Source organism: Aythya marila, assembly GCF_965140915.1.
Source record: "Aythya marila genome assembly, chromosome: 3".
NCBI classification, from domain to species: Eukaryota; Metazoa; Chordata; class Aves; order Anseriformes; family Anatidae; genus Aythya; species Aythya marila.
In genome coordinates this window covers 1,771,324-1,797,363 of record NC_139044.1, presented here as the reverse complement: position 1 = coordinate 1,797,363, position 26,040 = coordinate 1,771,324, and the positions used below count along the sequence as shown (strand labels likewise).

The following is a 26,040-nucleotide window of genomic DNA, read 5'->3' as shown; positions in this document are numbered from 1 at the left end:
GCTTGGACTTCACCACCCAATTAATTCTCTTCCCATTCTTCACCAGAATCCCAAAATTGTGCCTAAGAAATCCTTGCCAAGTGAAATAGGTATGCTTTTTCCTGAAATATGTTTCTGGTTTGATCATATTCTAAATAATAATAAGAATTGCAAAGTTTACCACCAGCTGTAGTTTGATACATTTTTTGTCATTGTAGAATTACATCCCAAATTTCAACAGTCCACTAGTGCTTTAAGGCAAGAAATGAATCTGACTCTAGAAACTGGCAGCTTTAACGTCTTCACATGATTATACTTACACCCTATTTAGTCTTGTAAAGCATGAGAGAACTACATTTAAGATTTCACAGAAATTAAGCTCAGCCAGCAGAGCCGTAGCTCATGAGACCTGTACTGCTTCACTGACATAAGCAAAATCTGCTCAGCCAGTTGAGTTCTGAGTCCTGCAAATACTTCTTTTATTTACAACTAACTGTAACCTACATCAACTGCAAGAGTAGGTGTTAGGTTTTATCGTACAATTTGAAAACATACTATTGTGATTTATTTAAGAGAGCTGACTAAGCTTCTTGTGGGACATAGTGACGAGCTCCATTCTGCAAGCAGCAGGTGGGTAGAGGTAGGAGCAACGTTAACCCTGATAGTGAACTGTTAACTAGCAGCTTTCCTGATTCACAGGATTATACTGTACTTAGGGTACAACATGGCCACATGGCTTTATAAAGTCACACATTCTTAATTTTAACTTTCTGTTTTTGTTTCCAAAGTATAGTGAGTTTCATAAGAAACTGCGTATGTTATATAGCTGGAACAAGGTTTTACCATTTGAAGTTAAAATTAGCAATTTGAAGTTTCTCCTACTATTAATGTGTGTTTTCTTAGAAGATGATTTCGTCATTAATGCAAAAGCAGTAGAATGTCAAGTTTACATGAGTAATTTTTAAAATGAAAATACCGTATTTTGCCAACTCGCAGTCCTGAAATAGTCACATTAGCGTAGCAACAATAAGTGCAGAGCTTAGAGAAACATACTAAATTTCACTAAGTTTTGGTAAATACAATTTATTTCTCACATCTTGTTGGCCTTGTATCTGCACATGAAGGGCAAACGTGATAAATTCCAGTGTTAGCCCTTGCATTGACTTTTATTCCAACTTTTAATTCTTATGTTTTGCCTTGCAGAGGGCAAACTGGAGACTGCTTCTCTCATTCTCCAATCCAGCTCCTGTCAAGCCATTAGCGAAACAACTGATATGCTGATTTGTTAGAGGCTTTTTGATTGCTTCTCACATTTCACCAATACGCTTATCTAGGCAAGACCATGAGGCAAGTCAGTTGTTCTGAATCATGCTAAAACAATAGTAGTAGAGCCAAGGCATTTCTTAACTAAAAAACCTATCTACCTACCCTCTGCCATCCCCCCCAAACAATCCACCTTGTGCTGACTTGTTCAGGAATTTTGCTGTTTGACTTTATTAAGGAGTGATCTTACGCTTAGATACTGTTCTTGCTTTTTTGAGCAGTCCAATAATTACTAAAAGGAGAAAAGAAGAGCATTGGAAATTGTGTATTTTTTTCCCAGTTAGCTAAACAAGTTTATACACAGTTTCATTAATTATGTTTAACATAAGCTGGATGGTTTGAGATCTTTGTTTTACCATATATTGCTATTTCATCTCAACTTTAGGTGTTACCGTTCACAAGCAACTGCTGTTAGGTTAAAAAAGATCAAAGATCTTTAAAAAATGTTAAAATCGAACCTCTAACCACAAAACAATGTCTTGGACAACAGAAAGGAGGAAGGTTTGGGGACAATTTCAAATATTTGCTAAATTGTTTTACTCGGAGGAGTAAGGCAAAAAAGGAACATCACAAAAGGAAACAATGGTTTGGGTATTTATGTGGATGTGTTTTAGCCCCCCGCTCTGACAGTTTTTCCTAAATGTTGCTGAAGATAGTCACTGTCATAAACAAAGTGCCTTTGATGCTTAATATACAACTCATTAGGGCCTGTGGTGTGGTTACAGGAAAAAAAATAGAAATCAAGGGTTCACTGTTGTCCACACTTACCTGCTTTGGCTTACATTGTGGATTATTTTTGGTGTATACTAACTAGACTAGTTTCTGCTGAAACCATTAATGTGCGTTTAGTTCACAGAGTAAGATATTAACTAGTTAGATGTAAATTCCTCACCCCTCCAAAATGCATATCTAATGAGTACTCCAGTGAGTCTGCAACATCATCTGCTTGTTTTTGTGATCCTCATCCACTGATTCACCCATTTTGCTAAGACAGGCACAGCCTACAGAACTAAGGAGCTCACAGAAGATCAGACTTAATTTTAAGACTTTTCAGAGCATGATTTAGGTCTTCTACTTCTTTTCATTGTGCCCTGAAAAACAAAACACCAATCCAGATCCTAAGAGCTGCTAATAGCATCATAGTTATAAAACAGAACTATGACATAGAAGCCTCAAATCTGGAATCAAAGTAGGCTCTAGATCTCCAAATAAAAGGGGACTGAGGCCACCAGAGAGAGAGAAAGGTGGTTAAACCACAACAGGGAGAAAGTTCCTTCTCACTTCAGCACTGTAGGAAAAGCAATTAAATCAGAAAGTGAGTCTCTTCTCTTTCTGTCCCTACTGTCAAAACAGAAGATGGAATGACTTCTGACTTACTAGGTCAGCATAGTCTTCAAGGCTTTGCAAAATAATGAAGATGAGAGTACTTTCTTAAGCCTAAGGCTTGCCCCCTCAAAAAGATAAATATAAGTCACACACACACAAATGTATGTATCGATTACATTTGATATTTCACTGAGCACTTCTGGAGATACTGTCATCAACTGAGGCAGAACAGGGAATATACTGTAAGTGTTAATAATTAGTGTTAAAAAACACTAATGCATATTTTCACATAAAGTAATGCATCTTCCATATATGCCATTTCACTTCAAGACGCATTTCAAGTTACAGGTTTGTATGATTCTAGTAGAGTTAACCTGACCTTGTTCTTTAGAGAAAAGTCTTTTGAGGTGAAATATGTGACTGTTCTGGTATGACCTCAAGTCAGCCACTTTCCACCTCCCACATAAACTACGGCCATGTCCCTGTTACGAATTACTCTGCTGAGTGGGAATGCTCATGCATTAACCACTTTCCACAGAAATTTACAAACTCAAAACCTAATCAGGGAAACACATTTTGGGTGTTTCAACAATTTTCAATTCATATGAAACAAAGTTAAAACATATGACATATCAAGCTTGTTTCAGCTTGGGGTGGTAGAAGATATTTTTCTTTTTTCTTTTTTTCTTTTTTTTCTTTCCTTTTTTTTTTTTTTTTTTAAAGAAAGTGTTTACAATTTCATAAAGACAGCTAAAAGAGGATATGCTAATCCTATGGCATTTGGGAAATGGTATGTATTATTTTAAGGCTAATTTGATAAATTGTTGTAATTAAGGTCTTCATAATGGCTAGCTCTAATGCAGTTGCTCAGGTAAACAAGAGTAGTATGATGCCTGCCCTTTGTTCTTTTAAAGAAAAAGCTGTAGCTTGACTCAGACACTGGTAACAGAATGGGCTGATTGCTCCTGCATCGCACCATGTAGGATGGAAAATGTTCAAAAGAGTAAAGGGCAGAGTTTAGCAGAACAGAGACAGCATGCATGCATAATGGAAATTATTTGTTTTCTTATATATGCAGTAGTATACAAGACTTCTTCTCACCTCTACGTACCAAGGGAAACAGAATTTGGCTCTTAGAAATAATGTAATTAGTGACTCAGTCTGAAAGCAGATAAATTAGAGTTAATGATAAAAAGAAAGAAATATCTCTAGGATACAGACTAACAACATTCACTTAGTTTATGCTTAAATAATACCTGAAGTAAACTTGGAGAAATGCTGTGTATTTGCCTACTTAACTCCAAAGACAAAGAACCAAGATACACTACGCATTTTGGTTGCCTTGAGCTCTGTGAAGACCACTGAGCTTACATGCCAGCTCTGGATCAGACGTGTTGCTGCCCTGTACTACCTTAAAGTCAGTAAAGGGAGAAAGGTGCCTTCAAGAGTGTGCAGGTCTTAGGTGGGGATCAAACCCTTAGTGCAGATGATTCCCCTTTTATTTCTATAGAGAACTTTAATTCTTGAACTTAATTTTGTGATTGATATTAAATGGGTTTGTGGTGGTTCCGCTCGAGTGGGCAGCCGACCTCCACCACAACCGCTCTCTCACTCCCCCTCCTCATAGAGGTACGGGGAGAAAACACGATGAAAAGGGCTCAAAGGTTGAGATAAGGACAAGGAGATCACACAGTAATTATTGTAACGGGCAAAACAGACTCGGCATAGGGAGACAGTAAGATTTATTGCTTATTACTAACAAGCTAGAGAAGTGAGAAACAAAGGAAAGAAACCAAAAGCACCTCCCCTCCCCCCCATTCACCCTCTTCCACCTCCTCCCCCCGAGCGGCGCAGGGGAATGGGGGAATGGGGGTTATGGTCAGTCTACAGCACTTCTTCTCTGCCGCTCCTTCTCGGTCACTCTTGTCCCCTGTGCTGTGGGGTCCCTCCCACGGGATGCAGTCCTTGATGAACTGATCCGGCGTGGGCTTCCCACAGGCAGCAGCTCTTCTGAACTGCTCCAGATATGGGTCTGTACCACGGGGTCCATCCCTCAGGAGAAAACTGCTCCAACCTGGGTCCCCCACGGGCAGCAGCTCCTGCCAGGTCACCTGCTCCTGCGTGGCACCTGCAAGGCTGTTCCTCACTCCTCTCACTCTCCCGGCTGCTGTGTGGCGCAGCGTTTTTTTTCCCTGTCTTAAATTTGCTCTCACAGAGGCGCAAAACAACATCGCTTATTGGCTTGGCTCTGGTCAGCAGTGGGGCCCTTCCCAAACATGGGGCAACTTCTAGATCCTTCTCACAGAAACCACCCCTATGGCCCCCTGCTACCAAAACTTTGCCACGTAAACCCACTACAGGGTTGAATTTAAACTTGGGACTCTGAAAGTTCATATGAGGAAAGGTTTGGGTCCACAATGCTCATCTTGACCAAATTCTAGAACATGAAAGAGAATTCTCATTAGTCATCCATAGTGTAAACAGAAATTTTTATTTAGCCACTACATAAAACTAAAAGATTATGAAACTAACACATAATCCCTCACTAGATTCACACTTTTTTTCACTATTGTTTGAGCAGTAGAGAATATTGCTCAATATTTTGAGCACAATATAGATTGCTGGTGTCCAGACAACCCATATCCAACAGAAACTTTTGAAGGAAGTCATTATTATCCAGATACTGAATGGATGAACTAGGTAGGAAAAGAATTCTCTCTAAATGGAATTCAAGTGGGAAAGAACAGAACGCTTCATCTGTGATATTTATGACTTTACTATCACATCTATAAGGAGAAGATACACTTTTCATATTGACTAGATATTTCTGGAAGAACACGTTGCTGTCAGAGTAGCGCTCCTGCCTTTAAGAATTAAAGAATGACAGCTGAAAAGGTGTCATATTTCTTATGTTTTTAATATAATATTACAATATTGTATTTGATTTGTACTTAATTACAGGAGGAAAGCAATAATCTATTTATTGAAATAAAAGTTAAATATAGAAGAAAGAGGTAATATAAAGTATAATAAAATTCTGCAGCTGCTTGTATTTAGGGAAATAATAAATTCTAGCCAAGAAGTTGAAGAATTGAAAGAGGAAGCAAATTCTCATTGCATGCCTGAAGATTGAAGGGCTATTCACCAGGGTACTAATAATCTTCAGAGCCAATAGCTCAAGATCTCATTAAACCATAGAATAGATTATGCATATTAAAACACTAAGGTCAGGCTGATTGCTCAGATGTGCTGCAGACATGTAAAATCGCACTTAGTTCTACTGCTAGCTATTTGTCCAACTTTACCAAAGTGTTTTTGAACTGCAAAACCAGTCTAAGAAATTCTGTACTATGTATTTTATTTCCCAAATTGGTGAAATCGATTCACATTTCATTTGATACTACAAACTGCAGTTATTCTGTCTTCAAAGGATTAGTTCTTGCTTCAGTTCAGAAAATATGATGCACTATAAAGCCTTAAGCCTATTAAGAACAACAGAGAGATAGTAGGGTTTCACATCCTTTGGTTGTACAACCGTGATTCTCATTTACATAATCATCACACATGAATATGCTCTACAATAAAGTCATCTACTGTGTTCAATCCGTATAACTAGTTACTAAAGCTGTAAAAGAAATGTTGTCTTTAGCTAAATTAATCTACTCCAGAGAAAGAAAAATGTCATCTTGTTCACTCAGGAAAAACGTGAAGGAAATTAAGTACCGAAATTGATATAAACAGGTGAAAATATGTTCTTTGTTAAATATATAGTACTTAGTTTAATTAAATACTACATCAAGAATAAACAGTTCTAGAGACATTCACTTGATTCTTCATCCAAAAGTGATAAAATACAATTCGATCACCATCCAGTCCTGGTAAGTTTCTTTTTGTTTTTTGACAGTGAAGGCCTACTGTCTCATACAGCAATCCATACCAAACTCAACACCTAGAAGCTCAAGATTTTAGGGTTAAGATAAGGTCCAATTTTTTTAAAAAGGTACAAATAATTAACCATTGCCAGTAAGGTCTGTGGTAGGTTCACTGGCACTCAAGCTCTTCAGATCAGGATTAAATATCTTATGGATCCTTTACTGAAGTCATTCAGGCTCGCTCAGTGTTACGAAAGGTGCCCCTGTGAGGTGACAGCACTCTAAGCACAAAACTCTTTACCAGTCAACAGGAGAAGCTCCAAGATATTTTCAAGCCTTCAAAAACAAACGGATTGCATCTTATGAAGCTGCCAACATGAAGCAAATAAATATCCTTAAGTACTTCCTCACCTGTATCTTTAAATCAGCTTGTGATATTAACTTTGATTGCTGGACTTACCTTTTCCATCTAGACAGCAAAATGTTTACTTTCAGAACAGAAACATGTTCTCATATGACCAATAAAAACAGTCAACTTTGCTGTTGATGACATCCCTGTGGCTGTCCTTACCTTTTAACCATTTTTTGACATTTCTTCATTTTTGTTCCCTTATTGGCAAAGCAAGCAATTACTGGGCTGGGCTTGGGAAGGGGGAAGAGTGTAGGAAAGAAAAGAAAACCTTGCAGACCAGCAGCATGGAAAAAGAACCATGCAGGAAGACAAGGAAGGACAGACTTGCTAGGTCTCACAGCAGCTGCCATTGCAGCACCTGACTTCTCATCTGCAATGGCTGCAGCCCTGCTCTGTCTCAGCTGGGTAAAAGCAGCCACAGGAGCTGCTTTTCATCTCCTCTGGCAAAAGAAATTCATTCTTACCCTCACTTCTTGGGCATTAAAACTCAAGCTTGTTCATAGTGCTGAAAAATACTGGACTTACTCTGAATTTCTCTTACAGTGTAGGCAGCCTACACCACTCTCCAAGCTGACTCTTGTTTCACTTTCAGTCTCTCATCTTCTCCACCAAACCAGTTCCAGCGAACATCTCTCCAAAACTTTGATTTCAGTGCCTTGTACAGCAAAGTTATTCGTGTTGCTCCACTAGTTCTAATGGCTTTGAATATACAGCATACTTCTCCCTTTCCTGCTCTGAAACTTGACTTATCAAAGTGACCAGAAAGATGCTGACAGTCTCCAGATCTCATCTTCATTGTGTCCTTTATGTTCTCAGTGTCTTCGCTTATCAGTCTTTATAATGTCAAAGAAAGGACAAGTAGTAACTCCTCCCTCTACAACTTCATCTCATTGCATAAGCTGATAAAAGACACGTCTCATTTTCCTGCAGCCTTGAGGGAAGCTCTGTGCCTGTTGTCACTCTCACCTAGGTGACATCATATATTCTCAGTATTTCCAAAAGTCATTGGTGTCTTTAAGTGATCTAAATCTCTTCTTACTGCTGGCTGTACTCCCAGATCCCAATCTTAGCAGTAGAATTGAAGGTGTGCCTCGTCACCTCCAGCTAGCTATCAAAAATATTTTTTTTCAACTTTGTTAGATCTTTTCCATCAAACTTTCTCTTTTGTTCCATTATCAGGATACTCGAGCCTATTTCTCCTCTCGCTACGCTACTGCTGAGGGGATGCATCTTTTCCTTTCACATTGTTCTCTAAACCCTTTTTCCTCTTTCTCTGATCCTGAAACCATAGTGGATACTTTTGACATTACCCTTTTTCCTGCTTGTCACTCTGCTTTTCTTTGGTTTGTTAGCAATACTGCTGCTAAATACCCCTCTCACCACTTGGTTTTGTCATTCCTTTATCTTCCATATCAGATCCAGGCTTTTCTTTTTCAGCTTCAGAACTCGACACCTCTTACCTGTACTTACATCTGAGGCTTCAGTTTAGCCGATGGTGTTGCTCGAGTTCTCCACTCCAAATGCCCTGTTTCTGAGTCCTTTTCAGAGCATCATTACTTTGACACTTTTATTTTGTTCTTCTGCTTGGAATAACCTCTACATATTTTAGGTTAAAAAAAAAATCTATTATTTCTTCACTCATACTCTGTTTCTTTTCTGCCAAGTTCTAAGTAGTTATGCATGTGCAATGCCATAAAAGCAAAACTTTCGCTAGCATAGCTCCAAACATTATTAGTTCAATAATATTTTATTTTTGCTAACAAGAAGTAAAAATGCTACCTCAAGTCATGTCCCAAAACAAAGGCTTTGCACTCCAAAGTCCCTCTACTTGCAGGCTGAACACACTACTGTAAGAAATCCGCTGCTCAGAACGGATACTTTCCCTCAATCTGGGGAGAAAAACAGAAACTTAAGCCACTTTGTGTGCCTTGCACTTCAATGCCTGATCAACAACAAGGGGCAGACAGAAACTGTAAGACTGTCTAATTCTTTGTACCTCCTCCCCTTCCTTTGATGCACACTCATCAGGAGCTTGCTGCCTTAAACTGGGCCTTCCAGCCGTGTAACTCTCTGGGACTGTTCTGAAGAGTGATACTTAAACAGAGGCCATAAATGCCTTCACTGTCTGTAGCTATACACTTTAGTCCCTTTGAGTAGCTCATGGCAATAATCACCAGCTTTAAAACCCAGCAGCAAAGTAATTCAGCAATGACAAATGCAGATGGCAATAACTTAGTAATCTGGAGGCCACAGCTCCAGAGCTGCTCCACTCACAGATTTGTGTGACCCACTGTCAGATTTTACATGTGACTGTTTATCTAATTTCTGCACAAGGAATCAAAAAGCTGAGCCCAAGCCAGGCTACAAGACTTATTTTCCTGTCATATCACATTCCAATTTTGTATGCGTGCATCTTTAACTCTTTTTTTTTTTTTCTTGTCAATATCCATTCATTTTTAATTTAAAAACAAACAAAAACAGTTTACATGCTACCAATTATGAAACTTCTGTTTTGTTCTTAGGTCTGACTGTTATAGAAAATACTGAAGAAAAAAACATCCACAGACTTTTATTTTTCAGTGAATTTGCTTTAGTCATAGTGGGGCACTTCTTGCCCTTGCTTTCTGAGAGTGCTCAGACAATTGAGTTTTCCTGACATAAATGCCTATAGAGAGAAAATGAATGTCAAGGTCTTAAACCAAAGCATTCGTGGCAACCTGACTTATCATTCAAACCAGAAATGATGTGCACTCTGGTTTGTTTCTTTCCATTCACTAAATGACATTGTGATTTATGATTGAGTACCTCTAAGCAACACAGTTTGAAAATTAAAAACGACCAGAGAGTTGACTACACTATGTAAAGGTAGAGCGTCAAGAGGTGAAATGGAAAAATACACATATGACAATTGAAAGTATTCAGATTAAAGAAAAAACATTACTTTTTACTGATTTTTAAAATCTCTATCTGCTAATACATTTCAAGTCTTTGTTGGTATGTTTGAATATGAACTTCAATAAACAAGTTGTGAGACATTTTTCTTTCCTTAGTTTCCTTCTAGTTCTTGGTAAAAGAGGCAGGTCTTGAAGGTTATCACACACGTTCCTCTTCCATGGCTGTATGTTTTCAAGTTACTTTTTCCTTTCATTACAGACTTCATTCTCCTATGGTCAATTCATACTGCAAAGTTGAGTAAAACTTACAAGCAAAGGGATTTTCACACTTTTATAGCAAAATTATGCCTTTTTGTGTTTTGAGAATAAGGTTAAATATAAGCAGTCAGCAACATCCTGTTAGCTGTATTCCTCAGAGCTGGACAAACTGCCAGGTCACGTAAGGCAAGTGATAATAACTGCAACTACAGACATACCACATTGTATTTCCTGCAAAATACATTATCAAAAAGAAAAGAGATGTTTTACTAAAATACAAGCCTTATGTGGTCAATTAAATATTGCTTTTAATGTCTTTATTACTGCTCTATTCTCTTCTCGGGTGTACCTTTTAGTAAAAACATTGTCAGTTAATTGCATTGTCAAAAATAGCATTGTATTGAAGAATAATGTTATTTATGAAGTATGGTCAGAAAGTCTGTTCCATAAGAACACTGCTGAAAATAGGATTAATAGAAAAACACAATGAAATCAGTTTTTATGTAGGACTGGGCTCGCTCTTTAGAGTAATGCCTGCTTGCAAAGGAGAGGGAAATCAGAAGCCCGTCATGAAAACATACCTTGAAATACTTGGTTCTATTCTGCAAGTCTTATGTGTTTGCTTATTCACTCTTAAGAACAGAAGTGAAAGAAACTTCATGTCGTATTAAGTATGTATTCTCATAGTCCATAATTGTTACTACTTTAGTCACAGCAAGTAACTGCAACTTTGCTATGACCATCTCAGTTATTTTTACTGTATGAGAGTATGGTCACAAAGAACTTCCCATTATCTTTGGATCACATCAGCTAGGAATCGTGTAAAGCCCCATGCTGGGATACATCCAGCAGAGTGCACAACTACTGGCACACACATACAGCAGCAGCTGCCTGAATCTTGGTTTGAGAATCCCTGTATCAGCAGTGGGACTCCAGCACTCCCTTCCTCTATCAGTAGGGTATTGACATGTTTTTTTTTAAGTCTTTGATCTCTGTGCATATGCTACATTTAGAAAAAAATGATGCAAGTTATGAGGCTGCACATATAGAGTTGGCCTTACACTAGTTACATCCTGACATGTATTTGAAGTTTGAATCCACAGTCATAATACTCTCCAGTAGAAAGGAAAAAAGCCACCCTAATGCTAACCCAGACAAATAATGATTGTTTTTCTTGAAGGAATGGTGAACATCCCTCTCAGGTCTACTGCCATCCCTGTTTGAGCCAATACTTTAAGAACTCCTCGTACTGAACAGATTTGATTGGCATTTTACAGTAAGGCATTTTGTCAAGAAGGCATCCAATGGGAGCAAGCTACTCTACAGAATCTAACACAGCTTACCACGTTTCTGCTAGTACGTTCAAAGTCCACAGAACAAGAAATTGCCCATTAAATTTATAGACCAATTTTATGCTAACTGTACTCATTACAGTCTGTGAGGAAACTAGGTAATTGGGTTGTTATAGTTCTATCTTTAGAAATAAATTAGAATTACTGCTTATTTAGAATAATTTAAAATATCTGACTGTGCCTGTTCTAAGCATCCATTAACAAATGCTGGCTTTTATTTGACTTCCCACTGCATTAAACAGGCCATTTCTGTATACAAGACAAAGCAGCTAATCAACTGAAGGTTGAAAATAAATATGCAGGAAGCAGGCACACAAACTGAAGTGTTAAAATACATTTGTCTTATGCCAAGATTCATTTGTAAATTCATCTCAAGTGCTATACTAAGTCACACTGATGTGTTTTCAAGATGGTTAACTGCTAGAACACAAACAATATTTAAAGTACAGTTAAATGGAGGGAGTTATTTAGCAATACTCAAAAGCAGAAGCTCAAAAGATAGGCCTACAAAAACATTGCTATGCTGCAGCCTTCAGTACTGTGACATCTAACTCTTAGATCCTTTTATAGCCAGGGGACTCTGACTTACATGTAAAATGATGCACAGTCTCTATGTGGCTGTTTGGAGACTCAGGAAAGCTAATATAATGAAGCCAAGCTGCCCAGTAGTCAATACTGGAGTAATTTTGTCTGTGTCAGGTTATACTAACTCACTGCAGGGAGCCGCAGGAAAACACTTCCTCACACTTACGAGCCCTTTGGGTTCATGAACCTGAATCCTTTCCCGAAGTGGAACAACTAAGTTTACTCCAAACACATTTATGGGGCCAATAAATAATCATACCATTACCTTTTAATTCAGTACCTTTGAGATCTCTAAACACAGAGTTACAGAAGCTGCAAATTAAAGCCTACCCTCTCAATAAGGGATAATTTAACTCCCAGCTACCAAAAAGTAGCAGCCACCAGGCTGTAACAGTCCTGAACAGATACCCAATCTATACAGTTTTTAAATTTCCACTTTGCATACAATAAAAATTCACTGAGCCAGGAGGGAGGGAAAAAACAAATGAAACCCTGTAAGCTATGCTTTGGAAAGCTCACCTATAAATAAAACAACAGATGTTTCAGTTTGTTTTGTGAAAGGTTGCAATCGAAGATCAGTCACCCATGCAACAAACAAGTGCTCTGACTCTGTTGACTGAACAGCGGTGTGACAGCACCTCAGAGCCCCCTGAGAGTGCCTTCTAAGCTAACTCCTGTAGGCAAAATCATCTAAGGAATGCTCTGTTCAAGATCCGACTAACAAAACCTCCTGGCACTAGCTACATCTCTGCTATTTTTTAGGATTCCAGAAAGAACTACAGGTAACTGCAGAAATCCAAAGGCAAAAATTAGGCGTGGATGGGATGTCATGCAAACTCATGTTTCACGGATATTAAGCTATGACTTCAGTTTACAGTTTGACCCTGGTTACTTATCAAGTTCAGCACTAGTTCACCAGCTAAATGTTGCTACAGCCTTTGCCTCCAAGCTACTATATTACTCCTGAAAGATCATACAATCTTGGGCTGAGTCAGGAAATGTACTGACTGGGAAACATGATAATCATGTCTAAAGTGGTACTTCACGGGAATTACATTTTTAATTACAAAAGTGAAAACAGCTCTGATACTAGGAAGTAACTTGAGAAGCCTTGTATCAAATGTTTGTAGTTCTGCATCAAATTAAAGCAGTGAATAATTCCAGAAATTTAATAAACCAATGAATTCTCCACAAAAAAGATAACAGAAGACACAGAAGAAAAGAAAGGGAGAGTTAACCACATCCCTGAAGTAGATGCTGGAAGGAAGGGATGCACCTGCTAGGCATCTAGATGCTAAAGCATTACGTACTTTGTAGAGACGAGATGGTGGAGCTAAAGAAGGGGTGTTACAGCCATCCACAAACTAGCAGCTTAGTTCTGGGAGAATACAGAGTCTGCCAATTCAAGTATCCAAATTCCTGTAATTTGAAGTTAATTAAATCTAATATACATCTAATATGTATTATCTGTTACTCATTAGATTCCAATAAATTGTTAATTTTTGATATTTCCACAGAATAAATAATTTCTCAATATTAGGGCACTTCACATTACAAGTGAGTTTAAGATTAGAGTTCTGATCCATTTAAATTAATGCCTGTACTAATTAACCCCCACACACCTTTTCTTAGTTTGTACGTTTGGCTAAAAGCTGAGCTTATATAGAGCAGAAATGTATTCAACATTCTTCTGATCCTGTAGTTTTGTCATCTATGAAACTATAAGTTATATTTGACTAGAAGTATGAAAATTTTCATATATACATTTATTCACAAGGTTCATTTTTTTCCTTGTTTTCCTAGTGTACTCACACAAACTCTGGGTGTAATATTACAAGAATAAGCCCATGATCAGAAGTCACACAGCGTGCAGATCTCAACCTCCAAGTTGCACTTCTACTTGTATGTAATATAAGGAATTCCTACAAAACTCAGAACAAATACACAAACTAGATGGAATTCATTGGTTTGGTAAAAATGAAGCCTTCTTACCATGACAAGACAGCCATATCATGATACTTCCTGGCCTATCATGCACAATTTGAAGCCAAAAAAGATTCTCCAATATTAATTCCCAGTGCTTCAATGGAAACATTTTTCCAAGAAGGACTTATTTTCTCTCTTATTTTATCCATATGCCTTGCATCCCAAGAAACAGCTTGAAATTGTGAGGGAAGTCCACAGGGCCTCCTCCTGGCCAAAAAGCCTGGATCACAACAGCTGCTAATACAGAAACGCGGGTTCAGCACATGTGTGAACACAACACCCAAACCTGAGAGGGTGTTTGCTCAAAATCTGCCCAGGTTTCAAACAAAGGCCGCCATCAACTGGGTTAAACAGCAACCAGTTACCAGGAGACTTTGGGTGGAAAGAAGAGTCAACTTAAAAACAAGAGCCAAAAGCACTAAAATCTGTAATTGTGCAAAGCAGAAGAGAGAAGCAGCCCGGTCTGGCCTGGCACTGAGGGCAGCCTCCTGGCACCTCAGGCTCCGCTGAGGCCCGGAGCAGTGGGCAGTCCTGCCCTCGGGCTGACAGCCCGGGGTGCAACAAGCATTGAGAGCTCCTGGGGTGCCTGCACGTCGTCGCCTTGTGTCCCCACAGGCCGGGTGGATCAGTGGATTGTGTGCAGCAGCACTGGTACGTGTGAGGCTGTAGCACCCAGGCATCCAAAAGGGAAGCAGTTGGTGCAGACAGGGGAAGATGCCTTCCCAGGAGGGCGAGCACATCACTGCAAGCTTGTAGGAGACTGCTCTAGAAGGGTGTATTAGGTATCTGAAGGTGTTTACTAACATTTTGTAAGGCTCCGGGATGACCATTTATCTGTTATATTGCTGGTATAAATCCTGCATATACAGTTCACTGACAGTTAATTACAAGCTATTAATAAATCAACAAACCACTTTGATCCTAGCTTGATTTAAGACGTGAGTCATTTTCCTCTACTACAAGCATATGCACTTTTCAGTGTTTTCTACTTCACACTGCTATGCATGCAGCCTTTGTCTAAACCACAACTTTTAATTTTTAATTTTTATTATTTTTTTCCTCTCCTTCACCTGAGGGCACTTAAGAATGCAGGAAATCAACTGGCTCTCTACATAGGTCAAATTTGCTTCAGTGCTCAGGCTGCTTCCAATCAAACCGCTAGAGTGACTGTACTTCCCCAAATCAACAGCTCCCTAATCTGGCCCAAAATAGAATGCCTTTGAAAAGTGGATATTCAGTTACTGGGTTTGACAAATGCTACCTTTCCTAATGTAGTTTCTTGAACAAGATGTTCTAATAAGCTTAAAACACTAGATCAGGTCTTTGCATTAGTATATTCCATTGAAAAAAATCCGAAAGACGGATGTGCCCCCCCAACTGAAAAAAGTTTAGTTTTAGTTCACTTCTAGAAAACATTGAAAAGGTTTGTTTTGTTTTGTTTTTAAGCAGATTTAAAAAGTTAAACTACTTTGTAAGGCTCCCTTTTGAACTTCTGCTGAAGTATTTTTTATAAATTAGAGGTAAATATTTATTTTTATAAATTAGAGGTAATCAAGGATCCTTTTCCATGTTTTAAATTCAAATTCTGAGTCATTTGAAAGCATAGGAACTGCAAAATCTAATGCTTTGGATACAAAATGTAGGGCTTTATTATCATCCCCTGTACCCTAAGTAGCCTTGGATAAAACTGCACATTGACAGACCTTGTCATCAAAGACCCTGAAGGAGCAGGATCTTTGATGATCACTGTCTCTGACTCTCAGATATTATAACATCAGGATCACTGACTTTGACCTTCAGGTACTAATGTTCATTAAGTGTAAATGTCCTTCTAAGCTTTTTTCTTTTCTTTTTTTTTTTTTTTTTAATTAACTTTTGATTTGCGCTCTGAACTTTTGATTGGTCAAAAGGATTATTTTCCTGAATTAATTTTCATTTCTACTTCAGGAGAAAAACATTCCATATCATGTGCAGATTTTTAAAACTACCTAGCTTATAAGAGACATTATGTCACCTTAGCAACTGCTTTTTAGAAGTTACTTATTCTGCAAAAGCTGGTTTTTAATATGCAGAGTTCAAAATAGTCTAGACTAACAACTAGTAATAACATTCATCTTCATTATAATTTCAGAAACCACTAGTCTTAAATCTAAAAAAGAGAATCAAAATATAAGATCCTTACATGAAAAAACTTCTGTTCACAATAAACTAACTTTTTTTCAAAGGTATTCATAAGTGCCATACAAAGAAAACGACTACTGGGAACCAGAAAAAAAGTAATTCCAAGAAGAAATGCTACCAAATAATTGCAGTCAAAGTCTAGTTCACAGGAAGTTCCAGCTGAGTTTGAGAGGGCACTTCTTTACTCTGGGGGTGATAGAGCACTGGCACAGGTTGCCCAGAAAAGTTGTGGAGACTCCTCTGGAGATATTCAAAACCCGCCTGGATGTCATCCTGCACGATGTGCTCTGGGTGATCCTGCTCGGCACAGGGGTTGGACTGGATGATCTTCAGAGGGCCCTTCCAACCTTGGCCATTCCGCGATTCTATAAGTTAAGTAATAGTAGGGGATTTCTTTTTTTAAACATTTTTTTTTTGAAACTTAGCAAGCAGAAAGACTTACTCGTGTCAGAAGCAGCACCTCAGTGTAGTTTTTTATTTATTTAAATATGTATAAGGTTGTATCTTTGCACATTCATACCTCACTGCTGGTAACATTATGCAAATGTTTATTCCCAACTTAACACAGGCATTCTCATCTTATTTTACATGAAAGCCACAACCTGTTCTGCATTGTTATTTAAAGTTGGGAAGTGGCATCCATGCTGCTCTCTGACCATTTTTTCCATTGAGTTTTGCTCAGCTGGAGCAAGCATTACAGATTACCTCATATGCCAATACACTAGGTGGTCAATCCTCAGGCTCTCTTCAACTTCCGTGGGCCACTGACTTGTTATTTCCCTAATATACCACTTGAAAAAAACTCAAGAAATAAAAAACCTAGCGCAGAGTGAAAACCTGAACATTCATGACCTTCATATAGCATGGCAATGCATTTCAAAGTTTTCTTTGTCCAACACACAAAAGGTTGTTTATCAAACATCATCAGTCAGGGAAACAAACACCTTACCTGTCATGCTCCCTAATTCCCAATTAACATTGCTCCAAGTAATTTCTCTATTACTCACCACTTCTTCTATTCCGAGCCCTTTTCCAAGTCAACGAAGTACTTACACTGTGTTCTTCCAACTGCTAAAGAACTGCTAAGAATAGTTTCCTTCCATTTCTCTCTATCCAGAAGATACCTTCTCCCATTACCAAATCACATTCATACCTACTTTGCTGTTTACATATTCCACCCCTGGAACACGGAATCAAAGAACTGGAAATCCTTCCCTCTCTTCCTGAGTGCTTCACACAGGCACAGTAGGAGCACATCTCCAATTAACATTTACCCAGCACATTCCACCTCCTCATTCCCTTAACAGATCTGAGTCACAGCCACCAGCTGAAGTGACTGGAAATTAACCTGCTGAAGCAAAAATGCATAAAGTTGCAGTCATTTGACACAGCTCCATAGAAGCCTACATTTAGGAAACTTGTGAGTTCCCCTTGAAATAAGTGAACTTTATTTAAAACAGGACTTGTAAACTGAGGCAGTATCTTGTATTAAGGCCACTGAAAGACTCTGAGAGAACCAGAAGCTGTTGGTGTGACAAGTTCTTCCTTTAGATTTTAGCCTTTATTTTAAGGGCAATAAAGGTTATAAAACCATTGCCCATCCATCTCTGTTTGCCCAGGAGCATTACTGTTCTCTAACAAAAATGGAAGATGAGCTCCTTCCCCTTGAAAAATTATGGATTAGGCTTGTCAGAACTAATGGATGATTCTTTCCCTCCTTATCAGGGTGGTTTGTACTTTCTCTGCCCATTTCTTACTCAGATAAAATAAGCCCCCACAGTAGGCTCTTAAATTAGTCTTCTAGCCAGCCGAATACCGCATTAATAGTTTCTAAACAGCATTTCTGCAATTTGGAAAATTGAATACTGGTTAAGCAGTAGGTGGTAACTTTAATATCTGCATTAGTTTTGAATCATAACTCAAAAATCATTGACAGAATATTAAGGCTTCTGCCTACCTTGCGTATTTGGACTGTGCCACATTCTGTCACACTCCACCTGCTGGATAATCTTATTACAGCAGGCCTAGAGAAGCTTTATTTTACACCAGTGTTGGTACACCTACTACATACAATGGTAAAACTGCTTGAACAATATGCTTGATTATATACTTGTCATGCTTTTCCATTCTACTGTTCTCTAGCAATATTATGATCAATCAGCAATCTAGCAATATTATGATCAAGTGAAATCATTGGGTGAGCTATTGTTTCTAAACAACTCAGGTTAATGGGCCATATTCATAAGTAAAATCAATTTCTGCTAATAGATACTTATGGGAAAAGTCATAGTCCCATGCAACAGCTAAAGGGGGAAAAACTATACTTCATGCGTTTCAGTCTCTAAAGGTAGAAAAGCAGAAAATAACAGCCAAATGTGATTTTAAACTAATATTTAGATAAAGTGCCACCTCTAATTTGTCAAATGCTGTGATATATATGTGTAATACCTTGCAACTCAAAAAAAAAAAAACAAAAACACACACACACAAAAAAAAAAAAAAAAAAAAAAACAGCAAAAACTCCAGAGGATGCCAATGGTAAGCTAATTGGTTTAAAGCGTGCAAGTCCACGTGTGTGCTATAGTTGACTTTTCTGCTAGCTACTCCTTTCAGTAAACTTAGTCTAATCAGGATACATTCTGCTCAAGCTAGAATTAAACATACAGCCTTCTTTATAGCTAAGCTCTCCCACTTATTTCAGAAACAATTATTTCTGTCTTTGCAAGTGGAGAGAGAAGTAATTGAATGTGCGTGACACAGGTGAAAGGTAGCAACTGAAGATATTTTTACAGTACAGCACTTACTCAATTACTTTCTTTTACGCAAGTCAAACATTCAAATTTCAAACGATACTGACAGTAACTTTGAAGTCTTAATTTCCATTCCAGCCCACAAAAAAAACTTGTTAGGTTAGGTCTGCGTATTTGGTGGTAACATATTTTATAGTATGCCTCATATATACATTTGTCACCAAATATTATTATTCTTTATGATCCACCATCCTTTAGGAATAATTTGAAAGCAATGCAGGGTGATGTACACTTCAGACTTGCAACTCATACCAGGAGCAGTCTTTGCTATTGAAATACTCGAAGAGACATTACATCTCAGAACAGTCATTTAATCAAATTGAGCACTTAGAATACTACTCAAATATTTATCTCGAAAAAAAATGAATGCTATTTTACACAGCTGATGTTGTAGCATAGGCACTAAAAAATCCCCTGCTGCCTGCAGATTGCTATCATTTCAAAATGTCTTTAAGTACAAGTGGAGACTAAACACACTGAGAAGTTTTATAGGAACTTCAAAACAACTTTATTTCTCATGAAGAACTATTTTTTTTCTCTCGTAAGAAGTCCATCTATTTTTGCCAGATCTCCAAGTGAAACTGTTGCAGAACCTCTCTGGGCAGGTTTTGCCTAAGAATAAAAAACAAGAGAAAAAAAAAATCAGTGCTTTTTTTAAACAAACAAAAAAAAGTTATTTCACAAAAACCCTTTAAAATACCAGCCATTTCAAAATGTACCTTCAAAGAGAAAATTGTTTGGCTTCACATTACCTGTGATTCATGGAATTTCCAGCCAATCATGTAGAAGATCTGAAATGTTGCAGGTACTGTGCCATCGCTATTTCCATACATTTCTGCCAGAACAGGAAGGGAGAAAATGGGAAGGTGTACAGAACATCAGTTTTAAGAAACAATCAGTTCCCAAAACATCAGAACCAAGTGTGACATATTCATCATAGTGACCCTCAGTGAAAGATTTGGGACAATAAAAATATCCCTTACTGGTGTATCAATATAGTTCAGATCCTGTCATTATAATTAAGGTTAAAAATACCTGTACTAAAATAGTATTTTTTTCTATTCCAAAATGGTTTTATTTTACATAGAGGTCGGAGAAAAGACATGGAAAATACATTCTAAAAGTCATTTCAGGTGAACTCACCTATTAAATACTTACCTCGGTATATTGCTGCAGCTGCCAGCATCGTATCCCTGTGAAGCAGAGGTTTTCTGTTCCAAGAGCAATTACTCTCTCCCATACCTAAAAATATGTTTCAGCTTTAAGGAAAAGAAGATACAGCATATATCATGAGTTAAGTGTCATGCACTAATGGCAGGCTTTTTATTACCCCAGAGTAAGTACAGAATCTTCTGAATCTCACTGTAAGAGTACAACCTACAGCAGGGAAGTTTCTTACCTGTACGGATCCAAGCCTCTTAATGCCCATGCTTTGCAATTTACTGTTTGTATTGCTAGGAATGATTTCAGATTATTACCTTCCAGCCAGAGTGTTCAAGCATTTAGTTTTTCTAATATTTTTTTTTACCCACCAAGTACAAAGTATTTGTTCAAACACAACTTGTATTTTTATCATCAAAACTAAATACCCCCAGAAGATTTTTAATAAGAAATAATCATAAACCTAATCTTAGATAATTCTCCTTAATCACTTACTGTATCTGAATGCTTCTGCAGGGAATTAAAGTTCTATTTTCATTAAGGTATTGACTCTACACAACAGCAGATGACCTGAAATAAGAAGATGCCCTGAATTGCTCCATGAGTAACTACTGACTGCATACCAACAACTACTTTGCAATTCATGACAAATGAACACCAACTCAATTGTTAAGCACCACTTTTTTGTGTGTGTTTTCCTCATACTCTAGTGTGAGGGTCTATTCTCACTCCAAAGCGGTATCCTGAACATCCTGTTACTTAGGCAGGCTCACAGGGGAAAAAAAAAAAAAGTCATTAAAAGTCATTATGTTGGATATATGCTTCTGTCTTCCTCTCAGGGCTTTTCAGCAGTTTACACTGAGGAGGCTTACAAAGAACAAGAGAAAAAGAGCAACAGAAAATTTACAGAAGGCCACAAGTACAAATTTTTGCCTTTTGCTTCCCAAAAAAAGTCTACTGATGGGCTTACGTTTCTGACTCACTAGGTATCAGGAAAAAAAAGTAATGCTTTCACTATTCCAGTACATTTTATTTGAAGTTAATAAACATGCTGAAACTCTTTTGCATTGGTATTGCTGATACAGAAAATGTTTATATTTCCAAAGTATATACTTGCCTTGCAAGTCTTCCATTATCTCAAACAACCCTGGGTAGTTTACTTGAATTTCATCAGTATCCTGAAATAATTCAGAATCTTAATTGTAGAGCATATCAACTTAAAAACAAAGCACTATGTCAACTTTCAAAGCCTGCTACTTCTGTTCAAGCAGAACCATATATGTCTCAGAAAAATATACTCCCTCAACACTGCTGAAGAACTTTGTCTAGTAGCTCAAATGCAATCAAGTTTTAATTGAAGTGCCATTATTTTCTTCTTTTTAGAAGAAACAGCAAGAGTGTTTTTTCAAGTAGGTCTAACATTCTGCGACACATCTCTCTACAACGACCATGCAAATTCTACTGGGCCACTAGCCAAAGATACTCTTCCGTGGGTTTTAAAAATCACAGTACAACCAAGAACAGATTTAGTTCAGGCTATTTCAGAAACTTACTTTGCAAAGTGCACTACATGCACAAATAAGGAACTACCACATTAGTAATGTACTCTTGGAAGTAGCATTTCTTATACACCAGTTCTGATGTTCCACGTTGTTCTGATTTTTTTTTTTTTTTTTTTAATAATTACCACAGTCAGAGTGTTAAAGCCAGTTCTTGACAGGAGATGTCCTAAATCTGATACAGCAGTGAACGGTGATACATGAGGAGAAAAACCCCCTTCTCTCTCTAATTCTGCTAGCTGCAAAGAGCAGCGAAGTTCATAGAGAGTGTCTCCCCCAAACATCGAACCAATAAATACTCCATCTGGCTTAAGAACTTGGTGAATCTACAACAGAAGAAAGATTATATTATTTCTTTTATTTTTATTAATATTGCGCAACGAAGACATTCTTAGCTTTTTTTTTTTAATGAACTTAGAAGTAATCATTGTAGTATCTTTAACAGATTTTTATTATTGACTATTCCACTAGGCAAGTTGAACCACCAAAGCTTTTGGTAACATTGCAAGATATATGATCTGTTCTCAGAAGAGACTATTTGTTCTTAAGAAAGAGAATCACTGGAAATTACGTTCACAACTAGGAAACACAAAATACACTATTTCAGATTTTCAATTTTTCAAATTTCCAGATAAAATAATGTATTTCTTTCCAAGCTTGGTTTATTATTATTTATTTAAAACAAATACTGTGGGCATTATAATTCTTATTTTTACTATTCCATAATAGGATACTCCTATTTGTATGAACATGTGATAGGATATGGTATGTTTGAAATAAAGGAAAAAACGGCAAACTGGAAAAGATGTTCTTCACTCCTGTGCCAAAGCCAGGAGATTTAAAAAAAAAAAAAAAATTCATCTGCAAAAAGGAGCTTAGGTAACCCCAAAATCAGAGTTTTTTTCAATAACGTTTGTGGTTTTTCCTACAAATATTTGCTTCACATAAGAATCAGAAAGCTTTTATCTGCTTAGAGTTGTAATTCAAAAAGATAGCTGAGGCAAATATTGAACACAAATTCCATAAACCAGGTTTGGACTAGTTTGATTTAGAAAACATTTAGAAAGCTATTAAGTGCAACTGACAATGAAATCAGTAACACTGACTTAGTTTACGTTAGTTACCATGATCTCAGCTGTTAAAACTATAAAATATTATACAAATGTGTTGTTTTGTAGTTATTTGTCCTAAATTGCTTTGAGACAATAAATTAATAGAAGTATCAACTGGTACTCCTCAAACTGCCAGAAATACTCCAAAAAATACCCAACTAATGAGCTATTCATGTGCCTATTTTTTTTTTTTTAAAGAACAAGAAATATATAGAGCTCTGAATGGAAGTAACGGTAAGTGTTGTTTTTTATTTGAAAATAGTTGCACTAAAAACCAGTTTCTTACCTCTCTAAAAGCCTTAGGAAGGTCATTCACCCAGTGTAAACTGAAATACCAGAAAGAATTGCAGAATAAATAAAGTTTGGGGAAAGGCAAAATAATGTATATGCTAAGTATGTTTCAAAAGTCAAATCAACAAACAAGTTTTTAAGCTGCAGAAGTTTGGAAACACTGGCTAAAAATGTAGAGAAAAATCAAAAAAAGAGAAGGTATGTGTGCCTTGAGGGAAATAAATGTTAAGAACCATCAGGTCACCACGTTTTCATACTGTATGGTCACATTGACCATGCAAACACATTTCATACGGCACGACTTACATCTTTATCTAAAAAAAAAAAAAAAAAAGTGTCAATTAACGATTAACACATACCTCAAGCTGCTAACAACAAGATCAAATGTATCTTCTTTGAAAGGAAGGAATTCCTCATCAGCTACAACGTTGATCGTAGGTACTTCAGATTCTACAGCATTTTTCTAATGTTGGGTTATAATAAAAACATCATCAGAAATGTATTCCTTCTGCTTTTCAGCATTATGGAATTAAATACATTAACACTCAGAAAGACACTTACAAAAACATTCTCTGCCATATCAACTTGAACAAGTTTTTCAACAATTTCCTGAAATAAAATAAGAAACTCTGTCATCCATTTGAGTTGTTTTATAAATTGACAATAGTTATTTTTGAACACTTGCATGTATAAGAAATTTCTAACAATTAAACTTTTCATAAAGTTGAAGGTATTTTTCTCCGCTAGCATGATACTTACTGATTGCTGCATGGGAGAATAGTCAAGGTAGAAGTAATAACAACCTTGAGGTTCAGTCAGATATAAACCACGGAACAGCAGACAGTGAAGTACATTTACACATTGCATGGTTTATGAAGGATAAACTGTTCTCCATTTACAAATCTCCATACTGATAGTTCTTGTTCAAAGTTAAGTGTGTGCAACAAAGACCAACCGAAAAATATGCATCTCCCAACTGAGGACTGAAGGTTAACTACTCCACAACAGTAGCTTCCCTTGCATTATTATTTGTCTAATCTTCAAATCTAGAGTGCAAGTCTTATGAGGAGAGGCTGAGGGAGCTGGGGGTGTTTAGCCTGAAGAGAAGGAGGCTCAGGGGAAGCCTTATTGTACTTTACAGTTACCTTAAAGGTGTTTGCAACGAGGTGGGGATTGGGCTCTTCTTCCAAGCATCAAGTAAGGTGAGGGAAAACGGCCTCAAGTTGCGCCGGGGGAGGTGTGGGTTAGATAGTAGGAGAAATTTCCTTACTGAAGGGGTTGTGTGGCATTGGAACAGGCTACCTAGGGAAGCAGTCGAGCCACCATCCCTGGAGGTCTTCAAGAAATGTGTAGATGTGGAACTCAGTAGCATAGTTTAGCGGTGGACTTGTCAGTACTAGGTTAAAACATAGAATATCCCAAGTTGGAAGGGTCCCATAAGGATTATCAAGTCCAACTCCTGGCACTGCACAGGTCTACCCAAAAGTTTCGGCCATGTGGCTAAGCGCACAGTTCCATTGCTTCTTAAATTCAGGCAGGCTTGGTGCCGTGACTGCTTCCCTGGGGAGCCTGTTCCAGGGTGCAACCACCCTCTCGGGGAAGAGCCTCTTCCTGATGTCCAGCCGAAACTTCCCCTGCCTCAGCTTGACACCGTTCCCATGGGTCCCATCACTGGCGATTACAGAGAACAGGTCACCTGCCTCTCCCTGCCCCTCGTGAGGAAGCTGTAGGCCGCGATGAGGTCCCCCCTCAGCCTCCTCTTCTCCAGGCTGAGCAGACCCAGTGCCCTCAGCCGCTCCTCACACGGCTTCCCCTCTGGGCCCTTCACCATCCTGGTCGCCCTCCTCTGGACACTCTCCAGCAGGTTCACGTCCTTCTGGTACTGTGGTGCCCAGAACTGCACACAGTACTCGAGGTGAGGCCGCACCAGCGCAGAGCAGAGCGGGACAATCACCTCCCTTGACCGACTGGCGATGCCGTGCTTGATGCACCCCAGGATACGATTGGCCCTCCTGGCTGCCAGGGCACACTGCTGGCTCATACTCAACTTGCTGTCAACCACGACCCCCAGATCCCTCTCTGTGGGGCTGCTCTCCCCTGTTTCATCACCCAGTCTGTACATACGGCCAGGGTTGCCCCGTCCCAGGTGCAGGACCCGGCACTTGCTCTTGTTAAACTTTATGTGGTTGGTGATCGCCCAGCTCTCCAATCTGTCCAGATCTCTCTGCAGGAGAGGCTGCACTAGTTGATTTCAGAGGGCTTTTCCAACCTGGATGACTCTATGATTAAGAGTCTGTCAAAAGCACACCTTTGGACTGTAGATACATGTACGAGGTAATAAATAAAGGAATTTCCTCGTTAGCATTCAGAGGGTTATTTTATCATACAACAGCGCCCTAACAGAAAACAGACGGGTGAACACGCGCTTATTTTAGACATTTCGAAGCAGGACACGCCAGTACCTTGGTTAAATGCTGCGCTATGTAACCTCTTCCAGAGCCCAGGTCCAAGGCGAGAGGGAAGGTCCTGGGGGACAGGCGGGACACGCTTTAACGCCGCGCTCCCCGCAGCCCCGCTCCGAGCACGCCCCCAGCCGCCGGGCAGCGAGACCCACCTGGGGATGTCCAGCAGCCTGTCGGCCACCCTGCCGCCGACCTGTGGGGACAGCCGGCTGTGGGTCAGCGCCTCCGGGGGCACGGTGCCACGATCTCCATCCCCGTCCCTGTCCCTATCCCCATCCCCACCCCACCTCCTCCCGCAGGTATTCGCACTGCGCCCGCTGCGCCTGCACCGCCGCCCAGTTCTTCTGCTTCCGCTTCAGCCGCCGGTCGAAGGGGCTCAGCACGCCCGGAGGGGTAGCAGCAGGGGGAGAGGAGGAGGAGGAGAAGGAGGAGGAGAAGGAGGAGGCAGCAGCGGCGGCCGGCTGCGCCCACAGCCGG

The 26,040-nt window shown here is 38.8% G+C and overlaps 1 protein-coding gene across 1 annotated transcript; it reads right to left on the bottom strand.

Annotated features, from left to right (window-relative positions):
- Positions 1–19,443: 19,443 nt before the first annotated feature.
- On the bottom strand, positions 19,444–25,752 carry NDUFAF5 (NADH:ubiquinone oxidoreductase complex assembly factor 5). The gene is made up of 10 exons (XM_082755746.1): positions 25,716–25,752; positions 25,564–25,627; positions 23,663–23,710; positions 23,461–23,564; positions 23,097–23,136; positions 21,827–22,024; positions 21,257–21,317; positions 20,137–20,220; positions 19,731–19,813; positions 19,444–19,590 (listed from the first exon to the last, which is right to left on the bottom strand). The coding sequence occupies exons 3-10, from the start codon at positions 23,678–23,680 to the stop codon at positions 19,504–19,506; spliced, it is 675 nt and encodes a 224-aa protein (XP_082611872.1). The 5' UTR covers positions 23,681–23,710; positions 25,564–25,627; positions 25,716–25,752; the 3' UTR covers positions 19,444–19,503.
- Positions 25,753–26,040: the final 288 nt, after the last annotated feature.